Source organism: Anolis carolinensis, unplaced genomic scaffold (assembly GCF_035594765.1).
Source record: "Anolis carolinensis isolate JA03-04 unplaced genomic scaffold, rAnoCar3.1.pri scaffold_7, whole genome shotgun sequence".
Classification (NCBI taxonomy): domain Eukaryota; kingdom Metazoa; phylum Chordata; class Lepidosauria; order Squamata; family Dactyloidae; genus Anolis; species Anolis carolinensis.
The window spans coordinates 21,500,361-21,517,514 of record NW_026943818.1 but is presented as its reverse complement, the minus strand read 5'-3'; the positions used below and the strand labels follow the sequence as shown (position 1 = coordinate 21,517,514).

Here is a 17,154-nt window from a genome sequence, read left to right as displayed (position 1 = left end):
GTTGTTGTGTGTTTTCTAGGCTGTCTGGCCATGTTCCGGAAGCATTCTCTCCTGACGTTTCGCCCACATTTATGGCAGAGGTTGGAAACTAGCCAATTTGTGTTGTCGAAGGCTTTCCTGGCCGGGATCACAGGGTTGTTGTGTGTTTTCCGGGCTGTATGGCCATGTTCCAGAAGCATTCTCTCCTGACGTTTCGCCCACATTTATGGCAGAGGTTGTGAGGTCTGTTGGAAACTAGCCAATGTGTGTTGTCGAAGGCTTTCATGGCCGGGATCACAGGGTTGTTGTGTGTTTTCTAGGCTGTCTGGCCATGTTCCGGAAGCATTCTCTCCTGACGTTTCGCCCACATTTATGGCAGAGGTTGGAAACTAGCCAATTTGTGTTGTCGAAGGCTTTCCTGGCCGGGATCACAGGGTTGTTGTGCGTTTTCCGGGCTGTATGGCCATGTTCCAGAAGCATTCTCTCCTGACGTTTCGCCCACATTTATGGCAGAGGTTGTGAGGTCTATTGGAAACTAGCCAATTTGTGTTGTCGAAGGCTTTTGTGGCCAGGATCACAGGGTTGTTGTATGTTTTCCGGACTGTATGAGCATGTTCCAGAAGCATTATCTCCTGACGTTTCACCCACATCTATGGCGGGTATCCTCAGAGGTTGTGAGGTCTGTTGGAAACTAGCCAAGTCGTATTTGTGTTGTCGAAGGCTTTCATGGCTAGGATCACAGGGTTGTTGTATGTTTTCCGGGCTGTCTGGCTGTGTTCCAGAAGCATTCTCTCCTGACGTTTCACCCACATCTATGGCAGGCATCCTCATACCTCACAACCTCTGAGGATGCCTGCCATAGATGTGGGCGAAATGTCAGGAGAGAATACTACTGGAACATGGCCACACAGTCCGGAAAACATACAACAACCAAGTAGTATTTATCGATCTGTGGAAAATAATCAATGTACCATATATTCTTGAGTATAAGCTGACCCAAATATAAGCCAACCAGGACCCTCACCCGAGTATAAGCCGAGGGGTTTTTTTCAGTCTTAAAAAAGGGCTGAAAAGCTAGGCTTATACTTGAGTATATACAGTATGTCTGTTTTAAATCATGTCTTATTAATTTGTTTTTTAAATGCATTCTCTGATGTCTTAACTGTTGTTTTTATAATATGATATGATTGTATTGGGCTTGCCCCTGTGTGAGCTGCTCCGAGTCCCCATTGGGGAGATGGAGGCGGCATACAAAAATAAAATTATTATTATTATTATTATTATTATTATTATTATTATTATTATTTTATTGTATGACACAGCAAACAAGATAGATATGCTGGATTTCGTTTCACAAAATCACAAGTTGAACACTTCCCAAGTGTCTAGGACTGTGTGATGTATTTTCGGATGATGCGCGCAGATCCCAGCAGGGTGGCCTTTTGCACTTGGCAGGTCATGACTTTGTCAATGTCTATTGTTGCCAAATGCCGGCTGAGATCTTTTGGCACGGTATCCAGTGTGCCGATCACCACCGGGACCACCTGCACTGGTTTCTGCCAGAGTCTTTGAAGTTCAGTCTTGAGGTCCTGATAGCGGCTGAGTTTTTCCTGTTGTTTTTCGTCAACGCGACTGTCACCCGGGATGGCAACATCAATGATCCAAACCTTGTTCTTTTCCACAACTGTGATATCTGGTGTGTTGTGTTCCAGAACTTTGTCAGTCTGGATTCGGAAGTCCCACAGTATCTTTGCGTGCTCATTTTCCAATACTTTTTTATTATTATTATTATTATTATTATTTCTAGTTTGGAGCAGCCACTAACAAGGCCCTGTCCCTTAAGGTTGTCACACTGAGACTTGGAGAAGGTTCCTGTCCCTTTAACAGTGAATTTCACCTTCTATCTATCTATAGGCTTCCTATTTATTTATCCATCCATCCGTCTATTCCGTTGGCTCTCTAGATGTACAAATCACTTTGTTTTCACCCTAAACAACCCAGAGAGATTGGGAAGAAGAAAGGCTTTCCTTCAAAGCTTGGCTTTCACCCTCAAAAGCCACCGCTGGGTGCTGTTTCCTCAAAAATATCTGCTTTTCTGTTTGAGAGAGAGAGAGATAAAGGTGATAGAGAGATACATAGATGAGAGAGAGGCGACAGATTGATCTGAGAGGAAGAGATGATGGACGGACAGACGAGAGAGAGATCAAAAATACAGAATGGGTGATGGACAGATGAGAGAGAGTTAATACCTATCTATCTGGTTGGATAAATAGGCTATGGAATGGGTCAATTTAGAGCGAGAGGTAGATAGATATAGATAGAGATAATGGTTGGATAGATAGATAGATGAGAGAGGGATGATAGATAGATAAAGAATTCCCCCAGGCAGAAAGCAGCCAGGCTCTGAAGCTGCAAGGCTATTCGATGCTAATCAAGCCGGCCATTTGCAACATTCACACTGGCCTCCAACAAATCAGAGTTTTTTCTCCCACCCCGGGAGATATATTTATTTACTTATTTATTTATTATTTAAACTTATATGCCGCCACTCCCCTAGGGGTATATATACCGTATATACTCGAGTATAAGCCGACCCAAATATAAGCCGAGGCACCTAGAGTAGAACAACAACTTTCAAAGTAAGGACACACAATTGAACAGGAAATAACACTTTCAAACCAGGAACAGAAGATTTTTTAAAATGCTGTAATATATACCGTATATACTCGTGTATAAGTCGACCCGAGTATAAGCTGAGGTACCTAGAGTAGAACAACAACTTTCAAAGTAAGGACCGCACAATTAAACAGGAACACTTTCAAACCAAGAACAGAACATTAAAAAGATGGTGTAATATATACCATATATACTTGATTATAAGCCGACCCGAATATAAGCCGAGACACCTAGAGTAGAACAACAACTTTCAAAGTAAGGACCGCACAATTAAACAGGAAATAACACTTTCAAACCAGGAACAGAACATTTAAAAAAATGGTGTAATATATACCGTATATACTCGAGTATAAGCCGACCCAAATATAAGCCGAGGCACCTAATTTTACCACAAAAAAACTGGGAAAACATTGACTCCAGTATAGGCCGAGGGTGGTAAATTTCAGAAATAAAAATACCGTATATACTCGAGTATAAGCCGACCCGAATATAAGCCGAGGCACCTAATTCTACCACAAAAAAACCTGGGAAAACATTGACTCCAGTATAATTTCAGAAATTTCAGAAATAAAAATAGATAAAATGACATTAATTGAGGCCTCAGTAGGTTAAATGTTTTTGAATATTTACATCAAGCTCAAATTTAAGATAAGACTCTCCGACTCTGGTCAAATCATTACTCTCATCTTCTTCAATGGAAATGTGCTTACTTATGTATCCTTTTAATAATAATAGAGTAAAATAATACATGTAATAATAATAATAATAATAATAATAATAATAATAATAATAAATGCAGGAAAATAATACATGTAATAATAAATACCGGAAAATAATAAATGCAATAATAATAATAATAGGATCAGAGTGAAATAATAAGTGTATTATTATTATTATTATTATTATTATTATTATTATTATTATTATTAATAATAATAATAATAATAATAATAAGAGAGTAAAATAAATGTAATAGTAGCAACAATAATAGAGAAAAATAATAAATGTAATAATACCAGTAATAATAGAGAAAAATAATAAATGTACCATATATTCTTGAGTATAAGCTGACCCAAAAATAAGCCAACCAGGACCCTCACCTGAGTATAAGCCGAGGGGGGCTTTTTCAGTCTTAAAAAAAGGGCTGAAAAACCAGGCTTATACTCGAGTATATACATAAACCTCACTTGCCTAGTTTCCAACAGACCTCACAAACTCTGAGGATGTCTGCCATAGATGTGGGTGAAACATCAGGAGAGAATGCTTCTGGAACATGGCCAGACAGCTCGGAAAACTCACAGCAACCCAGTGAATCCGGCCATGAAAGCCTTCGACAACAGATAGCTAGATAGGTCAAACTCAGATAAAGAGATGACAGAGAGGTAACTATAGATAGAGATAATGGATGGATGGACTGATAGATAGATAGATAGATAGATAGATAGATAGATAGATAGATAGACAGACAGACAGACAGGTAAGACAGTGATCAATGAGACAGAGAAAGGACAGATAGGTAGATACAGAGAGAGGTAATAGATGGATAGAATGACAGGTGAGAGAACGGTTATAGTAAATGGGTGGATAGATAGATAGATAGATAGATAGATAGATAGATAGATAGATCGATCGATAGATCGATAGATAGATAGATAGATGATAGGATAGACTGATCAATGAGAGAGAGATGGCAGGTAGTTATTGATAGAGATAATAGACAGATAGGTAGATAGATGAGAGAAGGGTGATAGTGGATGGATAGATGGATAGAAAGAAAGATAGACAGACAGACAGATAGATAGTTAGATAGATAGATAGGACAGTGATCAGTGAGAGAGAGAGAGGACATAGGTAGCTATTGATAGAGATAATAGATATTAGATAATAATAATAATAATAGATAGAAGCTCATAATAATAAATAATAAATAGAAGGTGATAGTGGATAGATGGATAGAAAGAGATAGATAGATAGATAGATAGATAGATAGATAGATAGATAGATAGATAGGACAGTGATCGGTGAAAGAGAGAGATGACAGATAGGTAGCTATTGACAGAGATAATAGATAGGAGATAATATTAATAATAATAATAGATAGATAGAAGCTAAAATAATAAATAATAATAAATAATAAATAGAAGGTGATAGTGGATAGATGGATAGAAAGATAGATAGATAGATAGATAGATAGATAGATAGATAGATAGATAGATAGGACAGTGATCGGTGAGAGAGAGAGATGACAGATAGGTAGCTATTGACAGAGATAATAGATAGGAGATAATATTAATAATAATAATAGATAGATAGAAGCTAAAATAATAAATAATAATAAATAATAAATAGAAGGTGATAGTGGATAGATGGATAGAAAGATAGATAGATAGATAGATAGATAGATAGATAGATAGGACAGTGATCGGTGAGAGAGAGAGATGACAGATAGGTAGCTATTGATAGAGATAATAGTAGATAATAATAATAGATAGAAGCTCATAATAATAAATAATAATAATAGAAGGTGAGAGTGGATAGATAGATAGATAGATAGATAGGTCAGAGAAAGATATGACAGATAGGTAGCTATTGATAGAGATGATAGGAGATAATAGTAATAATAATAATAATAATAGATAGATAGATAGATAGATAGAAGCTAATAATCAGAAATAATAAATAGAAGGTGATAGTGGATAGATAGATAGATAGATAGATAGATAGATAGATAGATAGATAGGACAGTGATCGGTGAGAGAGAGAGATTTCAGATAGGTAGCTATTGATGAAGATAATATAGTAGATAATAATAATAATAGATAGATAGATAGATAGAAGCTAATAATAATAAATAATAATAAATAGAAAGTGATAGTGGATAGACGGATGGATAGATAGATAGATAGACAGATAGGACAGTGATCGGTGAGAGAGAGAGATTTCAGATAGGTAGCTATTGATAAAGATAATATAGTCGATAATATTAATAATAATAGATAGAAGCTAATAATAATCAGAAATAATAAATAGAAGGTGATAGTGGATAGATGATAGATGGATAGATAGATAGATAGATAGATAGGGCAGTGATCGGTGTGTGAGAGAGATTTCAGATAGGGAGCTATCAATAAAGATAATAGATAGTAGATAATAATAATAATAATAATAATAATAATAATAATAATAATAGATAGATAGAAGCTAATAATAATAAATAATAAATAGAAGGTGATAGTGGATAGATGGATAGAATGATCGGTGAGAGAGAGAGAGATGACATAGGTAACTATTGATAGAGATAATAGATAGGAGATAATAGTAATAATAATAGATAGATAGAAGCTAATAATAATAAATAATAATAAATAAAAGGTGATAGTGGATAGATGGATGGATAGATAGATAGATAGATAGATAGATAGATAGGACAGTGATCGGTGAGAGAGAGATGACAGATAGGTAGCTGTAGCTAGAGAGATGATGGATATATAGATGAGAGAAAGGTATGATAGTAAGATAGATAGAAAAGCAGATGGATAGACAGACAGATAGAGAAAAAGATAGATAATTAGATGATAGATAGGGGAGATACTGAGATAGATCAGAATCCCATTATTTAGAGTAGACCTCCTGCCCAATGGGTTGCTGTGAGTTTCCCGGGCTGTATGGCCATGTTCCAGAAGCATTCTCTCCTGATGTTTCACCCACATCTATGGCAGGCATCTGACAATTCCTGCCATAGATGTGGGTGAAACGTTAGGAGAGGATGCTTTTGGAACATGGACATACAGCCCGGAAAACTCACAGTAATTCTGGCCATGAAAGCCTTCGACCTCCTGCCCAAGTTTGTGAGTCCGAATCTGGATCCATCTGACGCAACGGCCAGTTGGCTAAACCAGGATGAAGCCTGGGCTTGGTTTGGAGAAGAAAGCACCTTCCTTTGGTCCAAATCTTGTTCCATCTGAGAAGAATCGTCTCCACAACGTCCCATACGACAGAAAGGACCCATTGAACCCAGGTCAACGTTACCGACACGTTGATAACAACGATCCTTGGGTTCAGGGGATCAAGTCTAATCCCATCATCGCCAGGAGATGTGGGATTGAAGTGGTTCAAATCCGGGCCAACGAGGCTCATTTACGAATAACCGACAGAGAAGGAACAATCGGGGCCAGTTAACATCTCCCGACAAAAGATTACCCCCAGGCAGGAAGCAGCCAAGCTTTGAAGCTGCAAGTGCTAATCAAGGTGGTCAACTGCAATTGCCTTCCATTGTGGACGTTCCAGAGAGATATAAACCCCACTTGCCTAGTTTCCAACATGCTGCACAAACTCTGAGGATGTGGGCAAAAGGTCAGGAGAGAGTGCTTCTGGAACATGGCCATGCAGTGATTCTGGTCTTCAGCAACACATAGTCACAATCCATGCCATCAACCAAATCGGCGACGGCGTTATTCCTCAAAGGAAGGCTCCGAAATCGCAAATCCGTCAAACTCAAAGGCTGAGAGAGTGTCCCCCAAATCACAAATTAATTGTGAGTCAAAACCATTGTGAGTCCTGGCAATGCACATGGATGGAAATTTACATTGAGACGCCTCACAACGTCGAGGCGAATATTTTCCACCACCCGCAAAAAAAATCCGACTCGATTGAGACCCGACCTGCATTGATTTTAATTAACCGCCGTCTAAAGACATTAGAAAGGGTGATTTTGGAGAGATTTCGAACCTTCATATAAAAACCAAATCTGTATGTATGTATGTATGTATATATGTGTGTATATATATATATATATTGTGGAGGGGATATATAGAAGCTTTCTGATCTTCAAACATGCAAAATATGGATAAAAACCTTCATGACAAGAACCAGAGAAAAGCTTCCCAGCCTTTAATCCGAGGCAATATTTAAAAAAAGGAAAATATTCGGCGTATATAAAGCTTGTGATAAAAAGGATCAACGAAGGACTTTTCACGACGGCAATCGGAGTCCAGACAATATCCTTTCTCCGAATGAAGCAGAAACAAAAGAGCAACTTGGAGAAAGAAGTTTGGACCGAGAAGGGTCAGCCTTAAGCCACGATCCATCGAGATTGTTTATACGGAGAATCAATGGCAAAGGTGCTTTTCTTGGACGCCGTATATTATATATATTGGTATCGACACATAAAGAAAGACACACCAGCCTCTGAGCCACCAAATTTTTTTTTGTATCAAAGGAGCTCGGTCGTACTGAGACCATTTTGAGCAATATTTCGAAGCAATATTAATAACAATATTATTATTATTATTATTATTATTATTATTATTATTATTATTATTATTATTAATAATAATAGGCATTGGAAGGGAATGCAAAAGGAAACCGACCCAAGGATGGTCTTTCTGCCACAAAGAGATGGATTTAGGGTGGATCGAAAGCAACGAAAAAAATAATGGAAAATATTGTCACAATAAAATTATGGAAATAATGAAATGCCTTCTTACCTTGATCCCGGAGAGCCAAAGCAGCGACGGCGAAGAGCAGGACCACCGGCCAGCCCTTCATGGCCATGGCTGGGTCTCTCTTGGGGACGATGGGCTTTCTCCGCCGTTGACCCCTCCAGGGTCTCCTGCCCTTCCTTCCTCTCTCCTTTGGGATTGAAGAGAAACCCGCTTGGCTCCTCTCCTCCTCTTCCTTCTCCGGCTCGGCTTTCTTCTCCTTCTCCTCCTTCCTTCCTCTCCAGCTTCAGCACCGCGGACAGCGCCGTGTGCCGTAATCCTCCGAAGAGAGCAGCGCCCACAATCCACGGCCCACGCCACGCCTCCTCCTCCTCCTCTTCTTTCTTTCTTTCTCTCCTTTACTCACTCTCCGGCCCTAGAAGCAAAGCAGAACCAACCATGAATCCTCAGTGCTTTGGCTAGAGAAAATCCCATTCAAATCAATACTGTCCCTTCTTTTCTTCGGCCTCGTCCACCTTCTTCCCTCCTTGATACTATTTTACATTCTTTTCATCGGTTTCTTTATATGTGAGGAGCCCCCGGTGGCACAACGGGTTAAACAAAATGCCGGCGATTCGAATCTGGGGAGCGGAGTGAGCTCCCGCTGTTAGCCCCAGCTTCTGCCAACCTCCATGGCGCTCACCTTGGAGACATCGACGAACAATGCCGGCTCTTCAGCTTATTTATTTACAGTAAAAAAAGGTAAAGGTTTTCCCCTGACGGTAAGTCCAGTCGTGTCCGACTCTAGGGGTTGGTGCTCATCTCCATTTCTAAGACGAAGAGCCGGCGTTGTCCGTAGACACCTCCAAGGTCATGTGGCCGGCATGACTGCATGGAGCACTGTATATATAATATGTACAGTAGAGTCTCACTTATCCAAGCCTCTGGATTATCCAAGCCATTTTTGTAGTCAATGTGTTCAATATATCGTGATATTTTGGTGCTAAATTCGTCAATGCAGTAATTACAACATAACATTACTGCATATTGAACTACTTTTTCTGTCAAATTTGTCGTACAACATGATGTTTTGGTGCTTAATTTGTAAAATCATAACCTAACTTGATGTTGAATAGGCTTTTCCTTAATCCCTCCTTATTATCCAAGATATTCGCTTATCCAAGCTTCTGCCAGCCCGTTTAGCTTGGATAAGTGAGACTCTACTATAATTAATATTATTATACTGTATTATTAGTATTATTATTATTTATTTATTTACATCACTTTTACCCCGCCTTTCTCCCCGAAGGGACTCAAAGCGGCTTACAATAAATAGGCAAAAATTCAATGCCTAAAAACAATGTAAAAACAACAATTCATATGAAAAAATCTACAAAACAACAATTCATATAAAACAGATACCATTGCAAAATAAAATCACATTATATAAAATTTTAAGTATTTTAATTTTAAGTAGTATAATATTGTATTCCATTATAATATTATTATCAATATTATATGTATATACAATATATTATATATGTATTAATTATTATAAATAATAATTATTTATTATTTATAATAATAATAATAATAATAATAATAATAATAATAATAATAATAGCCAGCATTGTCCGTAGACACCTCCAAGGTCATGTGGCCGGCATGACGGCATGGAGCACCGTTAACTTCCTGCCGGAGCGGTACCTATTGATCTACTCACATTGGCATGTTTTCAAACTGCTAGGTTAGCAGAAGCTGGAGCAACAGCGGCCACTCATTCCACTCCCGGGATTTGAACCTGGGACCTTTTGGTCCGCACGTTCAGCAGCTCAGCGCTTTGACACACTGTGCCACCAAGGGCCCATTATCATTATTACATAGTAATAATAATAATAGCTTTATCCTGCCACCATCTCCGTGAAGGGACTTAGGGTGGCTTACATGGTGGCTTACATTATTATTATTATTATTATTATTATTATTATTATTATTATTAATAATAATATTATTATGACACAGCAAACAAGATAGATATGCTGGATTTCGTATCACAAAATCACAAGTCGAACACTTCCCAAGAGTCTAGAACTGTGTGATGTATTTTCAGATGATGCGCACAGATCCCAGTAGGGTGGCCTTTTGCAGTTGGCAGATCGTAATCCTGTCAATGTCTATTGTTTCCAAATGCCGGCTGAGATCTTTTGGCATGGCACCCAGTGTGCCGATCACCACCGGGACCACCTGCACTGGTTTCTGCCAGAGTCTTTGAAGTTCAATCTTGAGATCCTGACAGCGGCTGAGTTTTTCCTGTTGTTTTTCGTCAATGCGACTGTCACTTGGGATGATTCACACCTTGTTCTTTTCCACAACTGTGATGTCTGGTGTGTTGTGTTCCAGAACTTTGTCAGTCTGGATTCGGAAGTCCCACAGTATCTTTGCGCGCTCATTTTCCAATACTTTTGCAGGTTTGTGATCCCACCAGTTCTTTCCTGCTGGGAGGTGATACTTGAGGCATAAGTTCCAATGGATCATTTGGGCCACATGGTTGTGCCTCTGTTTGTAGTCTGTCTGTGCAATTTTCTTACAGCAGCTGAGGAGATGATTAATGGTTTCATCAGCTTCCTTGCAGAGTCTGCATTTTGGGTCATCAGCTGATTTTTCAATCTTGGCCTTAATTGCATTTGTTCTGATGGCTTTCCCCTGGGCTGCAAGGATCAGGCTATTATTATTATTATTATTATTATTATTATTATTATTATTATTATTATTAGTGATCCAGAGCCAGGTCTTCTCCTTGTCAGTTTTTTCTTCAATTTTGTCAAGGAACTTTCCATACAATGTTTTGTTGTGCCAGCTGTTAGCTCTAGTTTGTAGTGTGGTTTTCTTGTACTGGTTTTTTGTCTGCTATGCTTTGATAATAATAATTATTATTGCTTGCTCCTGGGCTGCAAGGATCAGGCCTTCTGTCTCCTTCTTCAGGGTCCCATTTGTGAGCCACAGCCAGGTCTTCTCCTTATCAGCTTTTCCTTCAATTTTGTCAAGGAACTTTCCATGCAATGTTTTGTTGTGCCAGCTGTCAGCTCTAGTTTGTAGTGTGGTTTTCTTGTACTGATTCTGCTGTGCTTTGAGGAGTTCCTTTGAGCTCCTGGGCTGCAAGGATCAGGCCTTCCGTCTCCTTCTTCAGTGTCCCATTCGTGAGCCAGAGCCAAGTCTTCTCCTTATCAGCTTTTCCTTCAATTTTGTCAAGGAAATGTCCATGCAATGTTTTGTTGTGCCAGCTCTCAGCTCTAGTTTGTAGTGCGACTTTCTTGTACTGATTTTTTGTCTGCTGTGTTTTGAGGAGTCTCTGATTTTTGACTTCAATCAAAGCAGGTTCTTCACTTTGCTTTACGTCCTCTATTATTATTATTATTATTATTATTATTATTATTATTATTATTATTATTATTATTATTTCGTCATGGTGTTGTCGAAGGCTTTCATGGCTGGATTCACTGGGTTGCTGTGAGTTTTCCAGGCGAGAACCCTTTTCCTCTGGGTGGGTCTTTGTCTTTGGGCTTCGCAGATTCTTTTAAGCCTCCCCTTTGGGGTGCCGTTCCCTTTCTCTCTCTCCCAGACCCCAAAAATGCTGACCCAAGTCCTTCTTCCCCCTCTTCCCCCTCCTCCTCGGGGCCTTTCCCATTTCTCTGGATAATGAAGATGGCTTTTGCGCATACAAAGGACAATAAATTATTACTTTGCGCTCAATAAACGCCAAGGCTGCTGCTGGCGGCGGGCAACGGAGGAGGCTGCCTCAGCATCTCCGAGGAGAATCAAGGGGGGCCTTTGCAAGGCAGGAGGGATAACTTCATTACGGCCCTTGGGAGACGCAGAGGCCATGTTCCAGAAGCATTCTCTCCTGACGTTTCGCCCACATCTATGGCAGGTTGTGAGGACTGTTGGAACCTAGGCAAATGGGCTTTGTATACCTGTGGAATGATGTCCAGAGTAGGAGAAAGAACTCTTTTCTGTTTGACCCTGGACATTATTCCTTTTTCCAATATACCTCACAACCTCTGAGGATGCCTGCCATAGATGTGGGTGAAACGTCAGGAGAGAATGCTTCTGGAACATGGCCATACAGCCCGGAAAACTCACAGCAACCCAATCATAGAATCCTTGCCTTTTGGGTCACAGTTTGGGAATCAGTTCCAGTTTGGGGACTGGTTCCAGTCTGGGAAACAGTTCCAGTTTGGGAGTTGGTTCCAGTTTGGAGACTGAATCCAATTTGGGAACTGGTTCCAGTTTCGAGAATGGTTCCATTTTGGAACTGGTTCCAGTTTAGAGAATGGTTCCATTTTGGGAACTGGTTCCAGTTTAGAGAATGGTTCCATTTTGAGAACTGGTTCCAGTTTAGATAATGGTTCCATTTTGGAAACTGGTTCCAGTTTAGAGAATGGTTCCATTTAGGAACTGGTTTCAGTTTAGAGAATGGTTCCATTTTGGAACTGGTTCCAGTTTAGAGAATGGTTCCATTTTGGGAACTGGTTCCAGTTTAGAGAATGGTTCCATTTTGGGAACTGGTTCCAGTTTAGAGAATGGTTCCATTTTGGGAACTGGTTCCAATTTCGAGAATAGTTCCAGTTTGGGAATTGGTGCCATTCTGGGAATTAGTTCCAGTTTGGAGACTGAATCCAGTTCAGGATTTGATTCCAGTTTGGATAATGGTTCCAGTTTGGAAACTGGTTCCAGTTTGGAGACTGAATCCAGTTCAGGAATTGATTCCAGTTTGGATAATGGTTCCAATTTGGAAACTGGTTCCAGTTTGGAGACTGAATCCAGTTCAGGAATTGATTCCAGTTTGGATAATGGTTCCAGTTTGGAGACTGAATCCAGTTCAGGAATTGATTCCAGTTTGGATAATGGTTCCAATTTGGAAACTGGTTCCAGTTTGGAGACTGAATCCAGTTCAGGAATTGATTCCTGTTTGGATAATTGTTCCAGTTTGGAAACTGGTTCCAGTTTGGAGACTGAATCCAGTTCCGGAATTGATTCCAGTTTGAACAATGTTTACAGTCTGGAGATTGGATCCAGTTTGGAAATTAATTTCAGTTTGGAAATTGATTCCAGTTTGGAGATTGGTTCCAGTTTGGAGATTGTTTCCAGTTTGGAAATTGGTTCCAGTTTGGAAATTGATTCCAGTTTGGAGATTGGTTCCAGTCTTGGACTAAGTCACAAAGTCAGGATTCAAACTGAAGTCTCTCAAATCGTAGTCAAATCATTCAACTTTAGAATTGATGTAAATGAGTCAGGAATGACACAAAGACAACAAACTCCAAGCCAAACCTAGAAGCCCGGATATTTTAGGCCTGAACTGAGATTGAGAATATCCTGGGAGTTCTCTGAGCATGTTAAGAGTGTTTCTTTTCCCATCTTTGGTTCCCAAAACAACACAGAAAAAACTGCCCTAGAGTCAGAAAGGGGCCTCTAAAGGTCATCTAGTCCAGCCCTCACCTGATTCAACCCAAGCCAATGGATGCAGCGAATGGATCCAAGAAGATGCCTCTTCTGGCCTATTGAAACAAAGGGAAAAAATTAAAAAGGCACTCCAGGAAAAAAAATAAAAATAAAAGCACGAATGACTTGAAATTGAATTTTAACCTCCTACCGAGATGTGAGCGTCCCTCCCTTTCGCAGAGGCAGATGGCAATTGGGAAAGATCTAACCGGGAGAGGGCCCCAAGCTGATTCCCGGCCCTTTTGCGACGGAAGCCGTGGATTTGGAAAGAGGCAACATTAATTGCAATCTAGATGGGTTCGGGTAAGAGGGAGGGACCGGCTGTTCCTTCACCCTCACAGAACATCAATCCCAAAGGGACCCCCAAAGGACATCTAGTCCAACCCCTTGGGTCGGATACAACAAAAGCAATCCTGAAATGGGCCCATTTCACTTTGAGAGATCGCCTGCTTTTAAACGGTGATGACTCAGTGCTGGGATCTGTAGTTTGGTGTTGATTCAGTGGTGTAGATGCCTTTGGTTATATATTTTAGTGCCCCTTTATTTCCAACGTATGGGTTTTTTTGGGGCTGAGAGAGTGTGACTCACCCAATAGGTGAGTGGGGATCTGGGCTCTGTAGACCAATGGCTCTCAGTTAAATATAAATGCTTGGGCTCAAGACCGCTTCAAATTTCATATATGTACATTTCAAACTACCTGCATGTACATACAGTAGAGTCTCACTTATCCAACATTCAGTTATCCAACGCTCTGGATTATCCAACGCAGTCTGCCTTTTAGTAGTCAATATTTTTGTAGTCAGTCTTTTCAATACATTGTGATATTTTGGTGCTAAATTCGTATTGCATTGCTGTGTATTGAACTGCTTTTTCTGTCAAATTTGTTGTAAAACATGATGTTTTGGTGCTTAATTTGTAAAATCATAATGTAATTTGATGTTTAATAGGCTTTTCCTTAATCCCTCCTTATTATCCAACATATTCACTTATCCAACATTCTGCCGGCCCGTTTATGTTGGATAAGTGAGACTCTACTGTATATGTAAATTTCAGACTACCTGCATGTACATATATGTAAATTTCAGACCACCTTTATTTACACATATGTAAACTTTAGACTGCCTGTATTTACATGTATGCAAATTTCAGATTACCTCTATTTATATAAATGTAAACTTCAGGCCACTTGGATTTACATGATGTAAATTTCAGACTACCTGTATGTACATATATGTAAATTTCAGACTAACTTTAAGTACATATATGTAAATTTCAGACTACCTTTAAGTACATATATGTAAACATCAGGTCATCTGTATTTACATATATCTAAATTTCAGACTATCTGTATGTATATACAGTAGAGTCTCACTTATCCAACGTAAACGGGCCGGCAGAACGTTGGATAAGCGAATATGTTGGATAATAAGGAGAGATTAAGGAAAAGCCTATTAAACATCAAATTAGGTTATGATTTTACAAATTAAGCACCAAAACATCATGTTTTACAACAAATTTGACAGAAAAAGTAGTTCAATACGCAGTAATGTTATGTTGTAATTACTGGATTTACGAATTTAGCACTAAAATATCATGATGTATTGAAAACATTGACTACAAAAATGCGTTGGATAATCCAGAACGTTGGATAAGTGAGTGTTGGATAAGTGAGACTCTACTGTATATGTAAATTTCAGAATACCTGTATGTACATGTATGTAAATGTCAGACTACCTGCATGTACGTATATGTAAGTTTCAGACTACCTGCATGTACGTATATGTAAATTTCAGACTACCTGTATTTAAAGCAAGGGTGCCACTCTCTCGGCCGTCCAAGTGGACCACTGTGTTGCTCTAGACGCTTCTCTTTCCCTGCTTGTGCCGTTTCTGCTTTGATTTTCCTTTAAATTAACACGTAATGCCGATAGGGTTCGGATGTGAGGGCGGTGCGTTTGGAAGGCCCGTCCTTGGCTCCCGCTTCTCTATCAAAGGCCCGTCCGCACTGGAAATCCCATTGATCGGCTCACAGCGGGGCCTGACCGCCGAACGCCGGTTCTAAACCGTCCAGCGGAGCGTCTCCACCGGCAAAGGCCTGCCCCGAGGCGCCAGCCATTAATCCAACCAGTTTTCCTCCAAAAGAGCCCAGCGCCGGACTGGAGCGGGCGGCTCCCGTGCTTTGATACTCCACATCCCACTGCGGAGCCAAGCGGGCAAAGCGGAGCCAAAGGGAAGGAGGCATCACAGGGCTCTTAGAGGAACAAAGCGGCCCCAACACGCCTGCAAAAGGAGGCAGTTATGTTTAGGAGAAATAGACTATCTGCTTTCTCGCCTGGATAGGCCTTCTTCTCTCTCTTCCATAGAATCCTAGAGTTGGAAAGGTCATCCAGATCATGTAGGAAGGCACAATCAAAACCCTCCCGACAGATGAACATCCAGACCTCCATTGTCACAATCAAAACCATATTCCATTAACAGTTCTTACTATCAGGATGTTGTTCCTGATGTTGTAAAAGGAAGGCTGAGCTTCTCTTGATATAGTTCAGAATCGCATTGGGCTTTTCAGGTGCTGCATCACACTCCTGGCTCTTGTCCACAAAGACTCCGGGATCCCTTTTGCATGGACTGTTTCCAAGGCGTTCCTATATCTGGCTTTCCATTTACGAGGCTGCTGCTACGAGCGACGAGGCTCTGTTCTCCTGTCATTCGGACAGATTTCCACAGGATCCCTTTAGCAATTCTTCTTTGCCGCTTTGCGCCTCAAAGAGATAAAAGTGGGGTAACAACAAGAACAACATACATTTAGCACAGCAGGTTAATCACCAAGCTGCAATAAATATTGCCAACCAGAAGGTTGAGAGTTCAAAGTCCGGCTTTTCATTTACGAGGCTGCTGCTACGAGTGACGAGGCTCTGTTCTCCTGTCAATCAGACAGACATTTCCACAGGATCCCTTTAGCAATTCCTCTTTGCCGCTTTGCGCCTCAAAGAGATAAAAGTGGGGTAACAACAACAACAACATACATTTAGCACAGCAGGTTAATCACCAAGCTGCAATAAATATTGCCAACCAGAAGGTTGAGAGTTCGAAGTCTGGCTTTTCATTTACGAGGCTGCTGCTACGAGCGACGAGGCTCTGTTCTCCTGTCATTCGGACAGATTTCCACAGGATCCCTTTAGCAATTCTTCTTTGCCGCTTTGCGCCTCAAAGAGATAAAAGTGGGGTAACAACAACAACAACATACATTTAGCACAGCAGGTTAATCACCAAGCTGCAATAAATATTGCCAACCAGAAGGTTGAGAGTTCAAAGTCCGGCTTTTCATTTACGAGGCTGCTGCTACGAGCGACGAGGCTCTGTTCTCCTGTCAATCGGACAGATTTCCACAGGATCCCTTTTGCAATGCCTCCTTGTAATATTACTAACAATATTACCATATAATGATATAGTACAATATAGTAATTTAATGCTTATATTGTGCTATGCTAATAATATATTGTATGTTCATTTGATTTGTAAGCCACTCTGAGTCCCTTTCGGGGTGAGAAGAGCGGGATATAAATGTAGTAAATAAATAAACA

At 40.1% G+C, this 17,154-nt stretch overlaps 1 protein-coding gene across 3 annotated transcripts in view; it reads right to left on the bottom strand.

Moving 5' to 3' along the window:
• The window catches only part of sez6 (seizure related 6 homolog), a 72,090-nt gene extending 55,289 nt beyond the window's left edge, over positions 1-16,801 (bottom strand). Inside the window, exons 1-3 of one of the 3 annotated variants that reach the window (XM_062959277.1) lie at positions 15,373-16,801; positions 13,572-13,630; positions 8,142-8,511 (exon numbers count right to left, since the gene is read on the bottom strand). In XM_062959277.1, coding sequence (XP_062815347.1) covers positions 8,142-8,208 — 67 coding nt within the window. In that variant the 5' untranslated portion in view covers positions 8,209-8,511; positions 13,572-13,630; positions 15,373-16,801. The remainder of the gene's footprint in view (positions 1-8,141; positions 8,512-13,571; positions 13,631-15,372) is intronic. The other 2 variants (XM_062959279.1, XM_062959278.1) reach the window with 2 other exon arrangements.
• Between the last annotated feature and the right edge of the window lie 353 nt (positions 16,802-17,154).